Source organism: Globicephala melas, chromosome 6 (assembly GCF_963455315.2).
Source record: "Globicephala melas chromosome 6, mGloMel1.2, whole genome shotgun sequence".
In the NCBI taxonomy this organism is placed as follows: domain Eukaryota; kingdom Metazoa; phylum Chordata; class Mammalia; order Artiodactyla; family Delphinidae; genus Globicephala; species Globicephala melas.
The window spans coordinates 12,177,366-12,201,275 of NC_083319.1; the positions used below are offsets into that span (position 1 = coordinate 12,177,366).

Sequence of the window (23,910 nt, forward strand, 5' to 3'; positions counted from 1 at the left end):
AGGTCACCAATGATGTTGAAGGCACCCAGGCTCCAGGAAAGAAGTTCAAGGGGAGACCTGGAGCTTTACTCCCACAGACCTCTCAGTAGCAAGGGCAGAGCCTGGAGTCTGCACCTATATTGGCTGTGCTGGGGAGGGACACCTGGACCAAGCACCCAGAGAGAGTGTTAGACACACCCCGTTCCCCCATCTGCCCTTCACTCGGCTCCCTGGGCTGTGTCCCCCTCCCTGGGCTGCGCTTGAAAATGACAGGTACCCAGAACACTTAGAAGCAAGAGAAGGACGAAAAAGAACAGCCCAGCTTTTATATATTGGGGTTCCACCCAGAATGTCTTGTCTTAGGAGTCTGCAAGAACACAGGTTTGCCAAGTCTCTGACTTAATAAACTAACCAAGGCACCAGCTGGGGCTAAGTTGTTGCTACCAGATGTTTTCTCCCCCACTTTTCCAAGAGTCAGGGAGAAAGTTGGGGGAAAAGGTTGTCCCACCTCCTACAGGATAAGGACCAAGCCAGCCCCGTAACCTAGTGTTCTGGGCCCTTCCCATCCCAGTCTCAGCCCGCTCACCCCTTCCCTTGCCTCCATCACCACATGCCTCCACCTCACATTTGACTCCTGTGCCTCTGGAAGCTGGCTGAGGCCCCTAGGGGAGATGGGTAAAGTCCACCTCCAGTCGAGAAGTGGAAAGGGGTCTCCTGGCCTTGGCACAGGGGGCGCTGGCCTGGGAAATGGGAAGGACCAAAGGGCACATCTCCAGGTCAGGGACCAAGGGACTCTGAAGCTCAGAGGCCAGGCCCTCAGGCAAGTGCCCCTCAGAGATCAGAGATCCAAGTGAGATGGCATCACCACGGAAGGGACTGGAAGCAAAGCGGCCAGTTCTTCCCTTCATCTGTGTCTGTCCGCAGGACCAGCCCCGACCCAGAGACAGTGCCAGCATTTGCCAAGCACCTGCCTCAGCAAACAACCCTGAGGGCTCCCTGCGAGGCCCTCCTCGAGTCCTCCCAGCGGCCATTAGAGAGGTGACTGGTCTGCAGGTGAAAGAGCGGACTCGCCAGGCAGCCTGGAGAGGAGAGCGCTGATGCCGGAGGGGCTGGAGAACCACAAGGTGGGCAGGGAGGGTTGCTCCTCTGTCATCATCGCCCTCTGGCCCCCTTGCTACCCCTCAGGGAGGCCCCTTCCCCGCTCTCACCCTCTCCCTTCCCGACACCTTGGGATGGCCCGGGCAGCCCTCACAGCGGACTGGACTTTAACGAATTCCAGAGCTCCTTCCCCACTGTTGCCCTGCCCATCCTCACAGCAGCCCCGTGAGGTAGGCAAGGGCTGCTTTCCTCATTCTATAAGTGACAGGCCTGCAGGAGGAAGGCTGCAGTGGCCAGACACCCTCCCCCGCCCCCCCGCTCCTGCAGGTCTGCCCCTCAGTCCTGCATCCCAGCGGGTGCCTGGCTGCCGCAGAGGGCAGAGACAGACCTGCCTCAGGGAGCACTTGTCTGGGGAGCCAGGAGCTCACACATTAACCTCTGGCTCATGCCCCCCACCCCACTGATTTCCAGCTGCCTCCAGGGCCGGGGCAGCCTCCGGAGGTGGGAGAAGTTGCCGGAGCTGGGGCTTTGGTCCTTGGGCAAGCCCTGGCCTGGCCTCCAGGAGAACTCGTGGCCCTGGGCTGCCCCTGCCCCGGGGCTGAGAAGGTGGTCTCCACTGCCCAGCTGCCCCTCCGCGGGGTCACCTGCACTCACTACACAGTCACGTGCACAAACAGCAAAGACGTGGACGTGCCCGTGAGCCCCATCCGTAACACTCACACTGGTATCTGCAGATCAACAGGCCCAGGTACAAACACACGTGCACGCGCGCACACTCACACACACTCCTGAACACGTCGTGTGCACCCGCAGGTGCTCCTCCCGGCACAGCCGTGTGCCTGCCAAGGTTAAGACCGGGCGGTTGGATGGAGAATGTCCACAACCTCGCCAGGCCTCTCTCTGCTTCCCCGAGCGCGCCCCTTCCCCTCAGTCCAGGACGGGGCAAGGGGCCACTTCCCCAGCAGGTATCCTGGGCCCGGCAGCAGCTCCCCGAGGCCCGGGAGGCTCCCGAAAGTGGCCTCCTTCGGTCTCCAGGTAGAAGGCGAGGACCTCACAGGTGCTGGAGCCACAGCCAGGTGGGCCTAGATGAGTCTCTCCTCGGGTGGCACCTTGAGGACACTGTCCATCTCCAGCCGGGCTCCGGCCACCTCCTGCTGGCTCGGGCTGTAGGTGCCCTCTGACTGGCGGCGCTTTCTGGCCGCCAGGATCCCTGAGAGGAGCCCCAAGAGGAGGAGGAGGAGGCAGGCGCAGGCCGCAGGCACTGCCACCTCCAGCAGCGGGAACGGCAGCGGCAGCGATAGGCCCTTCTGGAAGAGATGCAGTAACACGCCTAAGACCATGGAGGCGGGGAGACCCCCCAGTTCCTTCAGAGGAGAGGAAAAAGCATCGCTGGGCGGAGGCTTCCCTGGGAGGTAGTGAGAGACTTGGCCCCAGAGGTATGCAAGCGAGTGCCTGGGAGCTACCTATTAGAGGCACCACAAGGGGATTCCTGTACAGCAAAGGGGTTCTGGCTAGGAGGAGAGAAAACACATTTATTGAATGCCTACTAGGAGCTGAGCACCGTGTGTGGGATTCCATGTCAACCTTACAATGATCTGATGAAGCGGAAGTGAGGACACCCCCTTTCTTCTGTGAGGACAGGAATCTTTGGTTTATTTTGTTTACCCGTGTATCCCAAAACGCACAGCAGAGCCTGCTCAGTAGGCACTCGATAAATACTAGAGGAGGAAACAGAGGCTTTGCCCAGATCCCCCCAGACACATGACTAGTGGGTGTCAAGCCGGGACTGGCACTGCCCTCTGTCCTCCCCCAACGCCATGCCCATGCCCAGCTCACACCACCATTCTTCAGTCTCAAATTCCAGCCGAAGGTCCTTCCTTCAACTGGCCAAGGTGGGCCTCAGTGCCCAGCCCTGCCACCCTGCCTCTCTCGATAAACACCCAATCTGAAGTGATGGGACCTGATCCCTCCCGAACCCAAAGGGCAGTCTGGGTTTTTAAGTGTCTGTGGAGACCATGCTCAACCCCGAAGTGGGAGGCATCTCAGGCAGTAGCAGGAGAGGCTCCCCAGCCAGGGGGCCCGTGCAGGGCATGAGCTGCAGCAGGCCGACCTGGCTGCTGGCGAGCTCAGAATCCACCCCCACCCGCCCCCCGGAGACTCAGACCAGGCTCTGGGGGCCCAGGAAGCCACCTCTCTGGCTCGTCACAGACACCGGGATGCCCCCATCAAAGATTCTACAGACCTGGAGTTCTGAAGCTCCAGGATCACCGACTTCGGGGGCAGAGGCCCAGGGCCTCAGATTCACCGGCCCCCCCCTCTGTCCCATGAGACTTCTCAGCCCACTGTGACCTGGGTCCCAAGCCTCAGCCCCCAGCCCTGAAGAAGGTGCCCAAGACTGTAGAGAAAAATTCATCCCAGCCCTGAATGGGCCCTCCCCAGGCTCCGGCCCTGGGCACTTCAGGAGGAGCTGTAAAGCCATTTCCTCCCTAGGAGGAGGGTGGCGGGGGACGGAGGGAGGGTGTGGGGGGGGAATGTGTGCCAGCGGCTGTAAAGTTCAGCTTGAAAGGAAACATTCCCCAGAAGCAGAGAGGTTTGGGGTTTATGACCCAGGCCGCCAGAAGCCTGTGGAGATCAAGGCTCCTCCCCAGGCTTCGTCCCTCGCTGCTGCGCCCACTCTGGGCTCACTTCCCGCTGGGCCTGCAGAGTCTGTTCTGCCCCTTAGTGGGGAGGGGGCCAGAGGGAGGTTCAAGCTCAAGCTTCCGGCTGGCCCCCATCTATTCGGACCCCTCCTCAGCTGAGCTTCCCTGGGGTCAGGGGCTGCCTTCACGGCAGCCAAGCCTTCCCAAGCCTTCTCTGGCTCAGAATCCCGGGCTCCCCACATCTTCCTACTCTAGGATCCTGGCTCAGAAACCACCAGAGATTACAGGCTCTCGTATTCACCAACGTAAATCCCAGAATTCCAAGATCCTGTGGGCCCTGAATCCTGGCCCAGATCAGACTTGGCAAAGCCCAGCTGTTTCACTGCAGCCCCCAGAGGGATGCTGGGGGCCCCTCCTGTGTGGGAGTGTGGAAGCGGCCTGAGTCTCCTTTCCCTGCTCCCCCCGACCCCGTGACAGGCCTGGCCCAGGAACAGCTCCACAGGTGCTATATACGCTCCCCCGTAACATCATCTCACTAAAGTCCAAAACAGGGCACCCACCCCCTCGGGCATCACTCACCACCACTTCGCAGAACTGGCCTGAGAAGCTTGCACTGCAGATACATTCATAGACCCCACCAGCTGTCCGGCAGGTGCCGCCATTCAAGCAGGGGTTGGCTTCACAGGGGATCTGACACCTGGGAGGCAGGGACAAGGGTGGGGCTGAGAGAGCTGCTCCCTCCCAGGCTGCCTCTTGTTCCCCCAGCTCCTTTACTTCCTCAAACCCTCCCCCACCCCCTACACACACTGGCATCAAAGCTCATTCATCCACTGTCCCCGGCACTGTCCCTACCTGGCTGGGCCCTGCCAGGTGACTGATGCTGAAAGCCATCTCCATCACCTACCACGCCCCTTCACCCCAGCATTCATGACAGAATGACTGTCACTCCACCAGAAGCACGGGGGGAGCCTGTGTAAAGCCACCTGCCCAGGGATGCTGACTCTGTCTGGAGCGGGCCCAGAACCTGCATTTTTACAGTCTCCCCAGGTGGAGGAGTGGGAGGTGGGCTGAGCACGGAGCTCTAAGAAACACCACCAGGCAACTACTTCCCAGCAGGTGTCTGCATAACCCAGGATGGTCTTGGAAGCCCCAGAGGGAAAGAATTCAAGCAAGAGAGGTGCACTGTCTGGCACTGTGACGACAGTGAGGGCTGAGAAGGTGAGCAGGGATCCACACCCCACTTCACCTGCCCTGGCTGGAGGGGGTCCAGAGGCCCGCCCTGCCCGACTCGCCACACTCAGCAGCCCGCCTCCCAGGCCCCTGGACCCCAGACCCACCTCTGGCCAGCAAAGCTCTCCTGGCAGCTGCAGTTGGCACCCTGGGGCCCACCCTCACACGGGCCACCATCGAGGCAGGTGACATTCAGGCTGCACTCCTCTGGCAGGACAGGCAACCTGAGGAGAAAGCACAGAGGCTGGCCTGGGGACAGGACACCCAGGACCTGGCCCACCCCCACGCCCGCGGGTCACTCAGGCGACCTGAGCCTCTGCAATGTCACCCAAGGAATTAAGAGCCACCTCCTGGAGACCCTGCCGTCAGTCCTGGAAGCCGTGTCTAGGGTGGAAGGGGTGGGACATAGGGCTGCCACTCTGTGACTCCAGCCCTACCCCCACCAAGGTGTACAACATCGGGCTGAACCCTTCGAGGCTGAGTCCTCCGAGGAGCTGATGAAATGTAAGTAGTCTCCCGGGGCAAGAGCAGCCTTCTAGACATAGAGCTTGGGCCTGACATTCTTTGCGTAGAGAGGGGGATTCAGGCCTCTGCCAGATACCACTCCGTAAGCTTGGCTCCGAAAGGAGTGGGGAGTCATGGCCAGACTGAATAAGGGAAGCGGTCAAGACTCGGACCATCTCTGCCTGGCCCCGTCCCACGGGACTGACGAAGGAGGGCATCCGTGGTGGGCAGCTCGGCAGGAGAGCCTCTAGGCTTTCTTCCGACACTAGCTCGGGGTTCCCCCACCCCGACTGCCAGACGGCAGCGTTATCTCAAATTCAAATTTACCCGGGTGTCCTGTACTTTTTTCTGGCAACTCTAGGGGGCTGCTGTTCCCAAGTTACAGATAACAGCGCGGTGGCTCAGAGAAGGGACGTGGCTGGCCCACGGAACCAGCGCATCCGCACCCGGGCTTCCGGACTAGTCTGACCCAACCCCCGCCCCCGGGATCCCCACCCCTGCCCCGTAAACGCCTGACCCTTCGGACCCAGGCCGCCCCCGGCTGGCCGTGCGCACCGGCAGCGCGGGCCCGCGAAGCCAGGCGGGCAGCGGCACTCGAAGCGGCCGTCTGGGCGCGTGTGGCAGCGGCCGCGGGCACAGGGCGCTGAGCGACACGGGTCGGCGCGGGCCTCGCAGCGCGGACCCTCCCAGCCCAGGCCGCAGGCGCAGGCGAAGGCGTCGAAGAGGTCGCGGCAGACGCCGCCGTGCAGGCAGGGCGAGGGGACACACACGGGCGCACCGCGGCAGCCGAGGCGCGGAACCGGCGCGCCGGGCCAGGCCGAGAAGGGCTCCCGGGAGCCGGGGGCCGCGTCGGGCCGCGGGCCTGCTAGGGGCAGCGGGAGGCCGCCGAGGGCCACGCGGCCCAGGCAGCCCGTGAAGTTCTCGGCCAGCAGGACGCGCGCGCCGCCCGGGCCGCGCAGGAAGTCCAGGTCGCTGGCCAGGCCCCGCAGCGCCACGGGCGTCGCCGCGCCGTCCAGCCACAGCAGCCAGCGCGACGCGGAGGCCGCGGGGCGCTCCATGGCCAGGCGCACGCGGTGCCAGGCGCCGTCGGCCACGTGCGGCCCGGGCGCCGGCAGCACCGCGCCGGGCAGGCCGGGGCCACTGCGCACGCCGGCCGCCAGCGAGCCGTTGCGCACAGCCAGCCAGACGGTGTCGGGGGCGCCCGCGGCGCGCAACAGCCCGGCCTCGGGGTCGCGCGTACGGAAGGCCAGAGAGAGGCCGCTGAGCGCGCGCCCGGATGACGCGTTGTGCCCGCTGAATTCCGCCGGGGGTCCCTCGCGGAACGTGGCCTCAGCCACACCTGCAGGGAGAGAGAGTCAGAGGACGGCCTATCGGTACCCAGCCCAGCCCAAGCACACCTGGGTGATGCGGGGACCAGCCTGCCGCCCCCGTTCCCCCCACCCCCGCGGTCTGGGGGCGGGGGCACACACACCCACCTATCATCTAATCCCAGGAACTGTTCCCCCCACCTCATAACTCTCTACCTCCAAAGAACCAGCTCCGGGCTGGGGAGACCTACCCTACTGTGCCCACCCTGCCCTCCAGGTCACAGACCAGGCAATAATAACACCTTGGAAAATCTGCCTCCTTCTCTCCTTAGTGAAGTGGCCCTGTGTCATCACCGTGGCTCACTCTTCACTGCAATCATTTTAATATTATAACACAGTCATCTTTTAAAACTGCTGACCATGGCCTTCTCCTGCTGGTCCTCCCATGGCTCCCCATTGCCCTTGGCAAAAAGTCCCAAGCTGCCTGGCCTAGCATTCAAGGACCCTAGCAACGCTGATACCTCTACTTGTGTTTCAGTTCTTATAAACCTCATGCCTTTGCGCGTGCTTTGCCCCCTTCCTGAAATGTCCTTCCCTGTGCCCGGTCAGAGTCTTATTTGCCCTTGAAGACCTAGCAAGTGCTCTCTTCCTCTAAAAAGCCTGTCCTTCTGGATGCGGTGGCCCAACCACACTGGGCTGGGGCTGTTGGCATCCTGGTCCACTGTCTCTGAGTCCTGAAGGCAGGGGTGGGATCTAACCCAGCTTGGGCGTCCAGCACCCAGCATGTGGGCTTTCCAGGGCAGGCACTCACAGACAAAGCCATCAGGGACCTCCTCACAGGTGGCAGGCGGGAGACAGGGCTGGCCAGGACACCACAGCTGCTGGGCACATGTGGGCCCAGTGAAGTTAACAGGGCAGGTGCAGTGGAAGTCATTCCAGGAGACAAGGCAAGTCCCACCATTGAGACAGGGCTGAGGCTGCAGGAGAATCAGGGCAGGGACTGGCTCAGGCCTGGGGCTAGCATCGCCCCACCATAACCATCCTTGCAGTGGTTCTTCATTGAGCACCTAGTACAGATACATTACCTCCTCACAAACAAATAGAAAAGTAACTAGCTTTCCCATTTTACAGATGAGGAAACTGAGGCTCAGAGAGGAGAAATCACTTGCTGAGTCAGCTAGCCAGTAAATAGAGGAGCCAGAGTTCACACCCAGGCTATTCCAATCCTAGAGCTGGTTGGCGCTTTGTTCATGAACCTGGGTGTCCCTGTGCCCCAAGCAACTCCCGCAGAAAGGCTTGGGCGGCCTCTGCCTGGGTCAGGGTGTCTGTCTCAGATTAGGACTGAGAGGAGAGGTATGGAGACTACCATAGGGCAAGAGCAGCTGGCCAGAGAGGAGATGAAAGTGAACCCTGCTCTGTCTCTCTCCAGCACTGGGACCTTGGGTGGGCACTCCACCTCCTGGTGCCGACCTGACCAGTAGAAGGACATGCTAACCTCCAGCGAAGCAGGGTGGATCCCGGAAAAAGGACCCACCCTTTCCCCGTGGCACTCACACTGCACGTGTCCTCGGAGACACAGCCCATGGTGAGGTTCCAGGACCGCCTGCTGCCCGGCACACTGGGCAGGCTGGAGTTCTCCAGCAACGGTGGAAAGAAGGGGAGGTGGAGGCTGTTGAGTCGCAGGTCCTGAATGCAGCCTCGGAAGGGCCCACCCCAGGGCTGGGCGTCAGCAGGGAGGAGCCTCCCGCCCACGTGCACCTGCTGCCCCAAGCCCTGCAGCTGATCAGGCCCAAAGCTGAGCGTCACCAGGTGGCGGAGCCCATCATCCCAGCGCCCAGGAAGCACCAGGGCAGGACTGCCCAGCACCTCAGCCCGGATCTGGCCCTCACGCAGGAACACTGTCAGGCCAGCTACTGAATCGTTGGCAAGTTGGAGCAGGAGGCCAGCACGTTCCCGGGTGCGGAGGAGGAAGGACATGGTGAGGTTGGGGCCTGGCAGCTGGTCGAGCAAGAAGGAGGCAGAGCTCAGGGTGCCCCCCAAGCCAAAGGTGGCAGCAGGAACCTCTGCAGGGAGAGAGGGTGCCGGGCATGAGGCCTGTGGGCTGGGGGCAGGCACAGCCCCTGCCCTGGGGCCCACCTGGCTCGTTCCTCACCATCAGCACATGTGGGACCGCTATAGGGCCGGGGGCAGTCACAACGGAAGTGAGTCCACAGGTCCACGCAGACCCCTGCGTGGGCACAAGGCGGAGGCTGACACTGCTCCTGGCGCCCGCAGCCCAGGAGGACATTCTCGCCGAGATCCTCAGGCAGCAGGAGGTGCCCGTCCACGTGCACGTCCTGGAGGCAGCCCGTAAAGGCCACACCACCCAGCTGCGTGGAGCAGAACCCAGCAGGCGTCGGGGCCGGGGAAGCCGTAGGAGGCGGGGCCACAGGGCTGGAGGCCACACAGAGGTGGGCAGGGCAGCCCTCGTGCCAGAGCCGCATCTCCAGGACCCCGAAGCGGAGCGTCACCTCCACTCGGTGCCAGTGGCCGTCGTTTAGGGGCAGGTCCAGCAGCCTCAGGATGCACACATTGTTGCCGTGACTCCAGAGTGTGGCCTGAAGCGTGGTCTCCACCAGCGCCAGCTCCAAGCTGCCCTGAGTGTCAGAGCGAGCGGCCAGAGCACCAGCAGGTATCGTAGTACGAAACCTCAGTGCCAGACTCAGGGAGCCACCAGCTGGCACCGAAGCCCGCACAGGGTTCCCAGCCACAACGGAGAAGGTGGTATTCTGGCCACAGAAAGGTCCGTGGGTACCAGGTGGGCAGCGGCAAGCATAACTGTGGACCCCTGACTGGAAGGTGGGGATGCAGGTGGCGGCCAGCGGACACGTGTGGCCTTGGCAGCCAGCGAGCTGCACGGAACAGTCACGGCCACCCCAGGCCTCTGGGCACCAGCAGATGTAGCCCGCCACGGTGTCTTCGCAGGTCCCGCCATGGAGGCAGGGCTCCGACAGGCATTCGTCCACATCTTCCTGACATGTCAGGCCTTCAGGAGAGACCAGGCCAAGGCTCAGCACCCAAGGCCAAAAGCACAGTCTCGACCCAGAGCTTAGCTGCCTCTTGGGACGGGGACCTCAGTATCTATCAACCAAACCCATTCCCAATTTCCAAAGGATTTCTCAAGGTCCCCGGAAGTCCCCAGAGGCTGGAATCCAAGGTACTCCTTCCTTTACCATATCTCGTGAGTCGATTCAATCCCCTAAATACTCCCCAATGCCCCCTTTCCTCCCAGCTCACCTCCCCTGCCTCACCAGCTCTCTAGGCCATAGTCTAGTGTCCTCTAGTTCACCAGCCTCCACCATCCATCTCTACAAGTAGCCAGAGATCTCTTTCTAAAGCATCACCTGGCCAGGTTCCCCTGCTACTTAAGGTCCGATCACTCACCCTGGCATTCGAGATTCCTCGTGGCCTGGGTCCTACCAGGAGTTCATATGTCAACCCTGCTCCCTGCAAACCCTGAGCTGCCTGTTCCTCCAAACATTTCCTGGGAAGTCCTGCCTCTGGGGCTTTGCTCATAGCGCTCTCTCTGGAATGCCTCCTTCTCCCTAATCCTACCTTTCAAACTCCACTCATCCAGCAAAGCCCAGCTTCAAATGGCCAGTACCCTAGAAGGCTTTCTCTGACTCCCAACTCCAAGCTGCTGTGTCACTCCCAACTCCTTGCCCACTCCCAGGCACAGCTCCCCAGAACCCAGTATTGAAAATATCTGTTTACTCAGCTGAGATCTCCTCCAGGGGCCTGGATATGTCATTGGTGCCCAGAAAGGGACTTGGCATGGCCTTTGTGGACAGAGAGATGAAATGGAGGAGGGAGTGGGGATGGGTGTATGCATCTGTGGCACTCGAGTAGCCCCTGGTTCTAACCCCCCACCCCCGTCCCTCTGCCCTAGGGCCCTGGCACTGGCTGTGAGGTCACCCTCCCCTCCAGGGGCTCCCATGCCAGGTGCTCTGGCCCCAGCGTGGGTCAAGAGGCTACAGCCCAACCCCTGCTCAGCCAGAGCCTCCACAAGACCACTGAGGCCAGCCCTGCCCATGTAACCCAGCCAGGGGAACCCAAGCCCAGAGAAGCCGCCAGGATTTGAATCCTGGCCCCAGTCAGCCCACAAACACCACCGCCTCCTTCTGGGGATGGCCAGTCCCACCTCCCCCTGCCCAAGGCCCCAGCCCTGCATACCTGCCAGGAACCACAACACCCCCAGGAAGGTCCGCAGAGCCCGCAGCCCCATTGCATTTCCCCACAGACAGGCTGAGAGTGGTGGGCAGGCACCAAGGCTGGGGAGCAGAGCTCCCCGCCTGGCCAGCCGCCTCCTTCAGAGCTGGCTCAGGAATGCCAGGCACTGGCCTCCCCCACGCCCAGCACAACCCCAAGGGAGGATGGGGGCGGACCAGCCCCACAGCCGGGGTTCCCCCTCCGGGTCCTTGACCTCAGAGGTCTGACCTCCCTGCCACCCATCAGCTGAGCTCAGCTTGGGGAGGAGCTGGGCTCCCGCTAACACTGTCGAACCTGGGGGGGATGACACGCCCTCTCTAAAGCCTCTATGGCTTCATCTGTAAGATGGGGATTTAGAACCCTACCTCGTGGGGCTTTGGTGAGGAGGAAAACAATGCAGAGAATACGCTTCAGATGCAGGGCATGCTGCAGTGGGCCCAGTGTGTGCCAGGCACCCACGAGGCCACTGTTTCTGGGGCACTGTGCCTGGGAGTGGGCAAGGACTCAAGGAACCTCAGCCCATGGGGGCAGGAGATGGGTTTTCAAGGTGCCCAGAGGTTTTGGCCACCCAGAAGTGGGATGCCAAGCCCCCAGCACCTTTGGGGGGTGAGAGTGGAAGGGACGGTGGTGATCATCACCTCCTTCCCCCAGGCAGGGGAGCCTGTGCCCAGCAGCCGTGCCAGGGAGAGGAGGCAGCTTGTCGGAGCAGGAATGCGGGCGGGTGTGGGGGAAGCGTCACAGGCATTCCAGAGGGGGCAGGGACACTCCGTGCTGTGTGAGGAGGTCCTCGGGTTCATCAGTATCCGCAGGGAAGGGTGTCTGTGTGTCTCCGCATCCTCTGTACCCAAGGCAGGGAAAGGCTTTCTGCAGGCCCAGCTCCTGCCCAGCACACCCCAAAGGTGTGCCCAGCTCTCCAAAGGTCAATCATCCTTCTCCAGACACTGCCCACAGTTTTCCGTAACAGCCCCCGCCGTCCACCACACTCCCCCATAATCCACCACACACCCCCCACCTCCACCACACACCCCCCACCATACTCCCTCCACCACACACCCCCTCCACCACACCCCCCTCCACCACACCCCCCACCACCACACTCCCTCCACCACACCCCCCACCTCCACCACACCCCCCTCCACCACACACCCCACCACCACACTCCCTCCACCTCCACCACACACACCCCCACCACACTCCCTCCACCACACACCCAACCACACACACACACACACACACCGTTTTTACCTCCTCTGTCCTGGCCGAATTGCCCTGTCCTCCCTGCAGGCCCCTCGGCCTCTGCCCAGCCCTTTGATGTCAGGTGTCTAGGGCTCTCTCTGCCCAACACTCCACACTTTCTCCTGGATAACCTTGGCTGCCTGAGACTCCAGCTGCAGGACCCCCAGTCTCAGGCCCCTCTCCTGGGCCACAGACCCCAGATCACCAGCCCCCACCCAGGCTCCTCCCTGTAGGTGCTCCACAGGCACTCAGACTCAGTATGGACAAGGCTGAGCTCACCATCCTCTACCCAATGTCACCCAGGGCAGAAACTCGGCCAGCATCCCTGACACCTCCCACTCACACCTGGAAAAACCCTCAGGGCCTGTAGCGTGCCCCTCATAAATATTTCTCAACCTCCACTCCAGAAGGTTTTCCCCCCACTCCCACCTCCAAAGCCCAGGTCCCAGCTCAGTCCTCTTACCTGTCACCTGGCCACTACACCCACCTCCTCCCTAATGTCCTTGACCCCATCAATCCAGCCTCCACACATCAGCCAGAAGGAACCTTCTCGCCCCAGGTCCATCGCATCTGACCTTGCCCTGCCCCAGTGCCCACCGCACCCCAGGCACCTGTGTAGCCATCTGAACAGTGGCACTGGAAGCCATTGGGCAGGTCCTGGCAGAGGCCTCCACTGAGGCATGGCCGTGAGGCACACTCGTCCACGTCCACACTGCAGTCGTCCCCTGCAAGAAGCCCAGCTGTGGTTCCCACAGCTCCCTCAGAGCCAGACTGGAACTGGAAAGGGCCCATCTTATAGCTAGGGAGACTGAGGCCAGAGAGAGGTGCTTGAACCCAGCTTCGGCATCCCTCCCGCGCATCTGGACACTACAGACCTGCTTCCCTGGAAGGGGGCTCACCCTCAAAGCCCAGAGGGCAGCGGCACAGGAAGCCAGCAGCATGGCGGAAGCTGAAGGCTCCTGGGAAGGCGGCCTGGATGCCCCCATAGAGGGTTGGGTCGGAGCGCTGCAGGCACTGGCCGCCGTGCTGACAGGGGCCCACTGCACATTCATCCTCATCCACCTCGCACCGCTCGCCGCTGTAGCCTGGGGACACACACAGGTGGGCGTCAGGTCACAGGGGGTCACCAAGCAGCACCCCTCCACTGCTGCCAGGCCAGCCCAGGGCCAGGCGGGGACAACAGCTCAGATATGGTCACGGATATTCCGAGGGAGGGACACACTGAGGGGGTAGGAATGACCAGCGCAGGCTTCACCAGCATCGGCATCGTGTTACTATTATTACTAGCATTACTGAGCGCTCTGCGCGTGCGGGGCCCTGCACCAAGGCTTGATGGGCGCTACACGTTTTTACTCTCCTCAGAACAGCCCAGGAGCAGGTGCTGTGATTAGCCCTGTTTAGCAGATCAGGAAACTGAGGCTCAGAGAAGTTGCAGTCACAGGCACACACTGGGCTTAGTCCGCTCAGGGTGTGTGCGCACCGCCAGGTTGTCCCAGGGCAGTCCTCCTCGGCCTGAGCCCCCGCCCCCCTGGGCGTGCGGGCGCGCACGCGCACACGCTCTCGCGCACGCGCACACACACACCTGGCCAGCAGAGGCAGCGGAAGCTCCCGAGGCCCTCGAGGCAGGACGCGTTGTTCGCGCAGGGCGCCGACGCGCACTCCAGCACCTCGTGCTCGCAGCGCGCGCCCTCGTAGCCCGTGTCCGCGCAGTCGCACCGGAACCTGCAGGGGGGCGCGCGACCGGAGCTGAGCACGCGCCCGAACCTCCAGCTCCCCCTATCTCCATCGCGACCCCCACCCCGCCGCCCATCGCGCAGCCTCACCGCTTGAGGGCACCCGGCCGCCCGCTCACCCGTTGACCAGGTCGTGGCATACGCCCCCGTGCACGCACGGCTGGCTCTGGCACTCGTCCAGGTCCAGCTGGCAGCTGGCGCCCCCGAAGCCCGGCGCGCACACGCAGCGGTAGGAGCCCAAGCCGTCCAAGCACGAGCCCCCGTGCAGGCAGGGCCCCGAGGCACACTCGTCCACCTCCGCTTCGCAGGTCACGCCTGGACAGGAACCGAGACAGACAGAGAGATGGCCGCCCAGAGGGAGAGCGAATGAGGCCGAGCCAGGCTGACCCGAAACCTGCTCCAGACTGACCAGAAGCGGAACGTCAGGATCCAAAGAGAGAATCCGTTGTTCCATTCATCCAGAGCAGGTGTTTCTTGCGCCAAAAATAACAGTGGGGTTGAAACAACACAGACATCCCTGCCCCCTTGAGCTCATACCAGTCTAGCCCAGGAGACGGGGATTAGGTCAATATTACGTAAATGAGGACTGATTTTTACTTTTGATAAGCTCAACAGTGGGTACGTGCTAGCTCCTGTGACAGCAAGAGGCAGGGTCTTAGCCTGGGGTATTGAGAGTCAGGGAAGGCTTCTTGGAAGAAGAGACTTGAAGGATGAGGGGGCATTCGCTGGACTAGGATAGGAGGCTGTGTGGAATCAGTTGGATTCCAGAGAGACTATAAGTCTCTCCAGAGAGACTATTGGTGAAGACCTGCTTGGGGCAGGGGCATGATGCCCTAGGGCAGGGGTGCATGGAGGGTCGGGGAGCAAAGGGGAGAGTTAAGGAGGTGGGGCAGGAGTGGGGAGTGTCAAGCCTTGGGGGCCAGGTAACACAATCCGAGCTTATCCTAAAAGTTTTAAGCAGCTGATATATAGTCCTCTCTACATTTCGCTCTGCTGGCTTTTTGTGGAGGGTGTAAGGAGGGACCCCAGCAAGGAGGGGCATACCCGGTGGGAGATGCTGGACCAAGGTAGCCAACTCCTTCAGGCTTTCCCTGCACTGTCTTGCTTTTACAACTGGAAGTCCTGTGTCTTGGGAACCCTCTCAGTCCTGGGTAAAACCAAGACGGTTGGGAGGCTCTCAGGGGAGGGGCTGTGGAGATGAAGGGAGATGGAGGAGCTCAGGGTTTGGGCCCGAGCTCATCGTGGAGCCCGCTTGTCATTGTACACTCCAGTGGCCCTGCCTCTACCCCCTAAGTGGGACTGGTCGTGGGGGTCTGGGGACCCAGCTGGCTCCAGCTGGAACCTTCCCCCCTTCCTGGCTCAGTGAGCACAAAACAGGGGCCCTCCTTCCTGTGACCCAGCCCCACTCCCACCCTCTGTGCCAGGGGGAGCCAGGCCCAGGCCGCCTGGAATCCCAACCTCCCCCGCCTGGCTAGGAAGGGAAGGAGGAGGAAATGAATCACAGCAGACGCTGCCCCCACTCACATCCACAACTCACCCAGAAAGCATTACCCAAAGCGTCTGAGCACCGCACATCTGGGCACGCACACACCTGCTGGCACCCACACACAGACTTTCCCACAAACGCATTCAGGGATCCCAGACACCCGTGGATCCTGGCAGACACAGAGGCCTTTACGTGACCTACTCACACATCCACCACTAATCTATCCAGACACCTGAACTCTCAAATGATGAGAAAGGTACATGGAACCTGTTTCCAAAGTTCATTTTCATCTGTGTGCTGAGATCCATCTCTCCACTCTATGCCCCCTCTCCCGGAGCCCAGCCCCCAAGTCTGTACCTCTTACTCTGAGGTGACCTCAAACTGCCCTCTGCCCTCAGAGAGCGTCATCTGAATTCAGGGTTGAATAGAACCTGGAGTGTCCACACTGCAGGCTCCCAGCTGCCCTAGACCTAGCCTCGCTCCCAGACCTGTCCCTAGCTGCGCCCTCCTTCCTGACTTCCAGGCAGTTGCTCCAGGATGCTCTCGCCTTGGAGGGTGGATGGGACTGGGACGGGGCCATACTCTGGAGGAGGGAACTGTCCCCCTCAAGACAGCAGAGATCCCTGGGGGTACATCTACGTTACAATTTGAGCAAGTCCACCAGTGTCTCTATGCAGGAACTCTGGGGGCTCCCGCCCCCAGGGGAGAGGGTCCACATGACAACCTGAACCATACCGGGGTATCACGCTCCAGAACCATCAGACGAGCCACCAGAGGATGTCTGTGCTACAGCCTGACGGGTCTGGAGTGAGTCGATGCTAGAAGTACTGTCTAGATGTGTCCTCGTTAAAGCCAAGCCAGGCACATCTACACTCTAGTCCCAGAGATGCCTGAGGGGTGTCTCCACTACCAGCACCACCTGAACCCTACAAGGGACTGAAGTAACATTTGTCCAGTGTCTGTAGTGTGCCAGGCGCCGTGCCAGCGCTCGCTCATCACACTCTCAGGTTAGCCCGAGAAGCATTAATTCCACAGCATGACCAAGAGTGGGTACACCCTAGAGCTGCCAGGATGCCTGGGGGTGTCTCTCCTCTAAGGTCAAAGCTGAATTCGTGATTTGACAACTCTGAGCTGCTGATGGGGTCGACATTACACACGCCTCTGGGAAGAGCTGGGGCCATTACCTGCATAGCCGAGGGGGCAGTGGCACTCGTAGCGATCGGCCAGGTTGTGGCAGGTGGCCCCGTGGTGGCAGGGCCGGGACGCACACTCATCGATGTCCAGCTCACAGCGTGGGCCCTGGAATCCGGGCACGCAGTAGCAGCGGAAGCCACTGGGGTCTGGAGCCTGGGGCACACACAGAGCACCGTGGTGGCATGGCTGACTGGCACAGCCCCGGGGCTCCAGGGGCCCACAGGTATAGCCACCATTCTCTGTAGCCTGGCACTCGGTCCCTGGAGCACATGGGTCTGAGGCACAGGCACCCGGGGGGTCCGAAGGTGCCGTTCCTGTAGAGAGAGGAAACTGGCTGGGCAGGGTGGACGGGGGCTACCAGGACACTCCCCTCCCCACACCCAGGCCCATCCCCAGACCCCAGAGTCAGCAGCAGGGCTCCGTCAGTACTCAGGAGGACGCAGGGAGCGCCAGGGGTCTACACACCAGGTGCCAGCAGGCTGCCCGCATCTGCACCCAGAACTGGGAATGGTTTCAGGGATGCCTCCATAGCAGGGAAGTAGGACCCGGGATGCCTGGCTCCCCGGGCAGGATTAGTGAGCAGACGCCCACTAACCCTGTGAGCTTTTCTCTCCACGGTGTCAGTGCAGCCCCGCAACGCCCCTCGGAAGCAGGCCCTGTCAGGCCCATTTTACAAGAGAGCGGATCCAGGCTCCAGAGTGAAAGTGAGGACTTGCCTGAGGTCACACAGCAAGTTCGTGCTGGCTTAGCCCTCAGGGTCTGTCCGTGTGCTCCAGCCCCACCTGGGGAGGGGATCCCCGGCCTGCTCCCTCCCAGGAGGGTGTCTCCTCCCACTGCCCACTCCACTGCTCCCGCTGGGGGTCTGGTAACTCCATCCCTGCGTGAAACTGGAGATGGAGGACTTCAAAGGCCCCTCTCCCCCCTCCACCCCTCCTCCCCTCCTGGCCCTGCTGGCCTGGGAACATCTCAGAGGATCCCTGGCCCTCACAGTATCCGCCGCCATCAGCAAGTGTGAGTGGCCAGACTGGCCGGGGTCACAGGGTTCAGGGCAGGTATTGAGACCAGCCGGCTGAACTCCCAGCTCCAGCCACTGCGACATCTCCACAAGGCAGAGCTCCCTCACTTAGAGGGTCAGCTCCTGATCTGGAGCCCGCCTCCCTCCCACCTTCCCTTGCTAAGAGCCTGTCAGTGTCATGCCGGTGTAAGAACTTTTGAAGCTTTGAAGTCAGACAGCCCTGGGTTCAAATCCCCACTCGGCCAACAAGCTATGAGACCTTGGGCAAGTCATTTCTCCTACTGAGCCTTCGTTCCCCAATCTGAAGAGGGTTAATAATAGTACGTGCCTCGTAGGATACGGAAGGATTGAGAGCCTCAGGGACGGCAGTCAAGTGCCCACTCGGGGTAGGAACTCAGTAAGTGATGGAGGAACGGGAGCCGCCCACGAGAAGGAGACACCTCGGACGGACCTGGGGCTCCGAGAGGCGCCCCTCCCCCACCCAGGTTGTCAACCAGACACTAACCAGGCCCCAGAACAGCTTCGGGCCCTGTGCCTCCCCTCCCCCACCCAGCGAAGACCCCCAGATAAGGCTCGACAGCCTCTCAGGCGTCATCCACATTCCACCAGGCAGGGCTGTCCACCGGCCAGCCCCCACCCTTGCCAGCCAGGGCCAAGCAGGATGGGGGACAGGGAGACACAGGTACCGACCGACCGATGGACCCAGGGAGAGAGCCCAGCTGTCAGCCCCACCGCCCAGCTCCCAAAGCACCTGGTACAGCTCAACATGGGCTCGCTCTCCAAGATTCTCACCAAGAGGGGGTAGGGGCAAGCACCCACCCAGGGCCAGGTGTGTGGCAAGGGGACAGAGGGTCTGAAACACTGTCAGGCCAAGATAACCTTCTAGGGCTCTGGGCTCCACAGACCCTCTCTGCCCAAAGCTCCCCTCCCCCGAGCCTGGTCTCATCAGTGAGGGCAGGGGCCATCTGGGCCTGTCTGAGGGGCTTATGGGCAGCTTGTCTTTCTTCTTCCCACCCTGAGCCATGGTGGCGGATCAGTGTAGAGCCTGGTCCTCCAGGGCTAAATAGTCCGATGCGGGTGGGAAGATGGTCTGATTGGGAGGGGGAGATGCTCTGATGGGGGTGAGTGGATCAGGCTTCCTTGGGAAAGGACACAGGTTTGGGCATCAGCCCCGGCTTGTATCTGGGGTGTGAACAGTGCCCGCCTTGTGAGTGTTGTGAGGGGCCACTGAGGGAACGTGAGTGAAGCCCTGGCACCAGCGAGCCTTCAGCGAGGGCTCTGGCCATTACAGCCAGGGTCCCTGGACCCAGCACACTCAGGAGGAGCAGCACAGTGGTCCCAGCTCCCACTTGAAGGGCCCTGGCTGTTGGGTCCTATGCCAACAGGCCCTTCGTTTAATCCCAGCAAGCGCCACCCCTCATCTGTGTGACCCAAGGGACCCCACCCCAGTCTGGAGCTTTGCCCCTGATTCAGAGCAGGCTGAGGAGGCAGCACTTGTGGGGACAGCACTGTGGGAGCAGGTGGGCCATGACCCTGTATGACGGAGCCCCAGGAGGCCGAGCCCAGCCCCACTGGAGGAAGGAGTTCCTGCAGGCAGAGAGGAAGGGAGCTGTCTGCCCTAGGAGGCCTGCAGTGGTGCCAGAAGCCTGCGTGTGAGGCAGAGCCGTCTCTCTTGTGTAATCTCTGTCTTCACAGTTACCTTAGGGGGTGGATAGAGCTATCATTCATTTTGTACACTTGAGGAAAGTGAGGCTCAGAGATAAGCGACTTCACAGTTCCTAGGAGGGGCTGGAATCCAAACCCAGGTCTCACTGCTCCAGAGCCTCCACTCTGGGGGTTCCAGAATCACCCCAGGACCTATATAAAGGATACGGATTCCTGGGCCCCACTCCAGACCCAGAGATGCAGAACGCTTGGGCCTGGGGCCCAAGAATCTGCATTGCAACATGCTCCCTGGGGACTCCTTTGCACGTTGAGGCCTGGGAACAAGCACTGACCTTGGGCTCTCTGCCTCCAGGGAGCGAGCCCAGGGCTGAGGGGAGGAGAGGTGAGCATGGCGGGATGGAGAAGGGGCCTTCCCAGCCTGGCTGGAGGGGCGTGGCCTGTTGCCAGGGTGACGAGGGGCCTGTGCTTATCTTTACAAATCCCTCCTGACCTCTCAGGCTGCCTGGGACGACCTGGCGGGGGAAGGATTAACGGACACCCGCCCCTCCCCTTGGACCTGCTGCCCTGCCCTGGGAAGGCCCAGAACCCACCTCCGGGAAGAGAATTTTCTTCATGGAAAGGACAGGATTATAATAACAGGAACCATTTCGTGAGTGCACGTGTAGCTGTGCTACACATCTTGCATCTATTATTACATTATTGTGTTTGATTCAAACTGGAAAAGGTGGGTGCCGGTAAGAAAACTGTTTCTCTAACTCAGAGAGGTTGATACACTTGCCCAGGATCACTCCTCAAAAAACTAAGAAGCAGATCATTTCCAGACTTCTGTGAAGTCCACATCTCCCAATGCATGTGAAATTCCCACTTTGCAAACTCTAAATTGCCACCCATGTATTGTCATTTTAGAGCCTTCTAGCCCAGCCTCCCCCAGGCACTGAAAGAGTCTCTCGGAAGGCTTGTCTGAGAGTGAAGGTTCCAATATCAGCCTGGGCAGAGCGGGCAGTCTTCCCTGTCTATCCAGATCCAGCTGCTAGCAATTGCACGGTGCGTCAGGCTTCACTCCGTGCCTAGTTACTCCTACTTTATTTGCACTTGTAACAGGCCTAATGAGAACTGCCAACGACTAATGAGAAGTGTTTGCTGAGGGTGGGTTTTGTAAAGCTTCTCATCTTGACAAGGCAAAAAAGAGAATACATCTGAGAAGCCACCCAAGGTCCCATGAGATGTGCTTCTGGCATAGGGAAAAAACTGCCCATCTAATAGCACGAGGCCCCAAGGGTAGGACTGCATAATGGTGCAGCACAGCTGAAGCAGAGCCATCGGGAAAGGGCTAAATGCCTCTAATAAGGCAGCAGAGTTTGGAATAGTCTTTTACAAAAATGTTTATCACCTGAGGTTAAAAGACATAATTTTGGTAACCCCCACAAGTAGCTGTCGCGGATCCACTGCCTACCCTTTGCCTGGCGTTGGCAAATTCCAGTGTTTCCAGACCATGGCCTCAGAGGGCTGGGGCCAAGGAGGCGCTTCCTGGAACGGGCGTGAGACCGGGCAGATGGGTTCCCAGGCCTGCCACCCCAGCAGGCCACTTTTAACTATTAGTGGCTTCCGGCTCCTGTCTAAAATTTCCTTTGAAGCGGGATTCCATGCCAAACCTAAGTTGGAGAACTGCTGCATTTTCTTATCGCATTCTTGTAGCAGCCCTCAGAGTGAGCTGGTTTGCCCCCTTTAGACAGAAGCACAGAGAGGAGATGTGACTTTACATAAGACTAGTCCCATAGGCGCCTGTGAAATCCTGGCCCTGCCACACACAAGCTGTGACTCTGGGCAAGTTACTGACCCTCTCTGGGCCTCGCTTTCCTCCTCTGTAAGCTGGGGGTATCAGAGTCGACTTCACAGGGCTGTTGTGAGAATTAAATTCGATCATGTTAGTCCAGGAGCAGCACGTACAGGCTGATGGTGTTGTTCACTTGCCGACAGATCTTTACGTGGGGCAAACACTGACTATCCAACAGATCCTGACGTTAGAGCATTTGTGTGTGGCTCCCTGCTCCCTGCCTCTGTCCTGCAAGCCCCCACCCAGCTCTGGCTGGAGGAGGGGCCGGACTTGGGGGCTGGACTTGCTGCCCCTTTGTCAGCTGGGCTCCCTGGTGTGCAGGCAGCCGGGAAGGACGTGAGAGCCCCGATGTGCCCCATTGTGCTCCAAGATGCTTGGCGCTCTCCTAGCAACCAGCCGGGCCTTTGTGGCAGCGTAGGCCCAGGAGGGAGGGGCCCCGCTCAGGGCCTGGCAGGGGTGGGCGGCAGAGCCAGGGGCCCAGGGCATCCAGAACCCCCATCCCCTCTGGAATGGAAATTACTTTTCAAGTGACATCATCCCTGGCCCATCTCCTCCTGGCAGTCAGGGCTTGGGTCCTGGCATCCAGAAACGTTCATACCCATAGGACCGCACCCCAGCTTTCAGGGATCCCCAGGGAGGGGGCTCCCTGTGCCAAAATTGCAGGGGGAAAGGCTGGTCCTGGGAATCCCAGCAGGGCTGCGTGCGGGTGAGTGTGTATGTCAGCGTCCGCTCCCTTCGGTAGCATGCATCTACTTAGTGTCCACTTTGCCACAAGGTTCACGTGAAGGTACATCTGAGTGTGAGTGCACACCTGTGTGCAGGCACGTGTCACGTACAGCTAGGTGTGTGTGCTCGAGTGCATGTGTGGCGGGTCTACACGTGCCTGTGTGCCCTTGTACGTGGCACACCACTGTGCTGGTGTGGGGGCAGTGCACGTGTGTGTGTGCAGGTGCATTTGTGCGATCTGTGCGTGCACGTGCCTGTGTGTGTGCACTGTACGGTAGAGGACAGACCAGGATTTCATGCCCCTTGTGCAGAGAGCAGGCCCCCAGCTCCTCTTTGGTTTGCCTCAGGGGCCCAGCTTGTAAGCCCCCATCCTTCCATGAGCCTCAGTTTCCTCCCTTGCAAAACAGGGGCCTTGTCCTCCACAAGGGCCCTGCGGAGAGGAGACGAAGGTTTTGTGAGCCGGGCTGTGCGAGAGGCTGAGGAAGGCCCCAGGGAGGGGCCTGAGAGGTTGGACCCACATCCTGGGACTCTGAGGAGGTGGGGACTCCCCCGCTGCAGCAGAGCCCAGGCCGTCCTCCTGCACAGGACTTCCCAGGCCTGGCCCCGTAGCTATAGTGACCAAGACAAAGCATCCCCCAGACCCCCCAGGAAGAATTCCAGGCCGGCGCACACGTGAATCCACTTGGACAAAAGCAAAAACCTCTTGGTGAACGGGGTCTGGCTTCACGAAGCCCTTTCAGCTTGATCTGGGAACGCTGGGGGGTGGGGAGGGGGCAGCGGTGGACACATGTGTTCCCAGATGCCCAGCCACTCCCCAGGGACGCCAGAGCACCCCCAGCCCCGCAGTGCAGGCAGGGTGATCACCAAACGGAGGGGATGCAGGCAGGAGCCCTGGGTCTCCTTCCCTCTTCTCCACCCCAATCCACTGGGCTGGGGTCTGCTGCCCCCACCCCACGTCCCCGTGTCGAGAGCAAGGACACAGTTCAACCCACTCAGTAAGTTGCACCCCGCAACTCGCGCTGGGATATAGCCCACCACACGCACAGAGCCTCAGACACAACCCCTGGCTCGCGCGGGACAGCTGCCCAGCCTCACAGCTTAGACGTGCCTACAGCCCACAGCCCATAACCTGCGCACAGCTCACATGAGAGCCCCCAGACTCGGGCCTCACAGGCCAGCACAGCCCAGCCCAACACCCCTCCAAGACACACGGCCCACCCGTTACCCGGACCCCGGCCGGTGGCGGTCCCCCCACAAAGTCCCCCGCGACCACGCAAGCTCCAGTGGCCCCCAGATGCGCACCTCCCTGCACCCTGCAGTCGGGCCCGGCACCCACACGGACACCCCACGGCCTGGGGTGCTGCCCTGGGTCCCCCAAGGCTCGGCCCCCAACTCACCGACCGGGAGGGCGAGGGCAGAGCCCCCGAGCAGGAGCAGCAGGAGAGGGGCCGGGGGCCTGGGGTCCCGGGTCCCAGGCCGGGCCAGCGCCATGGCAGCGCTTTGCTCGGCGGCTGTGGGAACGGGCGGCCTGGCTGGCTCCACACCCCCGTCTCCCTCCAACCAGCACTAATGCCGTGGACAGAGGCCCGGCCCCTCCCGCCTGCCCCTCCCCCTCCCCTCCCCCTCCCCACCCCGCCCTCCCAGGCGGCTCCACCTTGAGTAGGGTCTAGAGGAGGGGTCTGACCCAGCCCGCTCCCCAAGCCCAGGGCTCCAGACTCCAGATGAGGCCTTGGGGGCCCCCATGTGTCTGATCTTGTCCAAGGGCCCACCCTTCTCTCCCTCCTGACCTCCCCCCCGCCTTTTCCTCCCACCTCTCAGGTCCTGCTGCCTCAGCCTCCTCATAGACATTTCTGTTCTGGGGGCTGTTCTTCTCACTAGATGATACCAGCTACTCCCAACTCCTCCGTGATCCCACCCTGCCCACCCCCATCTTCTCTTAGCCCAGGCCTCCCTCCCCAGCCCAGCCCGAGCTCCCCTCCCACCTCCTCTCTGCTGGAAGCCCCAGCCCCTCCCACT

The 23,910-nt window shown here is 61.2% G+C and overlaps 1 protein-coding gene across 1 annotated transcript; it reads right to left on the reverse strand.

Moving 5' to 3' along the window:
- Positions 1-285: 285 nt before the first annotated feature.
- On the reverse strand, positions 286-23,433 carry CRB2 (crumbs cell polarity complex component 2). Its single transcript, XM_030858713.2, has 13 exons — positions 23,292-23,433; positions 16,645-16,968; positions 14,094-14,289; positions 13,824-13,963; positions 13,141-13,326; positions 12,853-12,966; positions 8,910-9,782; positions 8,312-8,820; positions 7,569-7,734; positions 6,006-6,789; positions 5,054-5,170; positions 4,296-4,413; positions 286-2,384 (listed from the first exon to the last, which is right to left on the reverse strand). The coding sequence occupies exons 1-13, from the start codon at positions 23,383-23,385 to the stop codon at positions 2,160-2,162; spliced, it is 3,846 nt and encodes a 1,281-aa protein (XP_030714573.2). The 5' UTR covers positions 23,386-23,433; the 3' UTR covers positions 286-2,159.
- Positions 23,434-23,910: the final 477 nt, after the last annotated feature.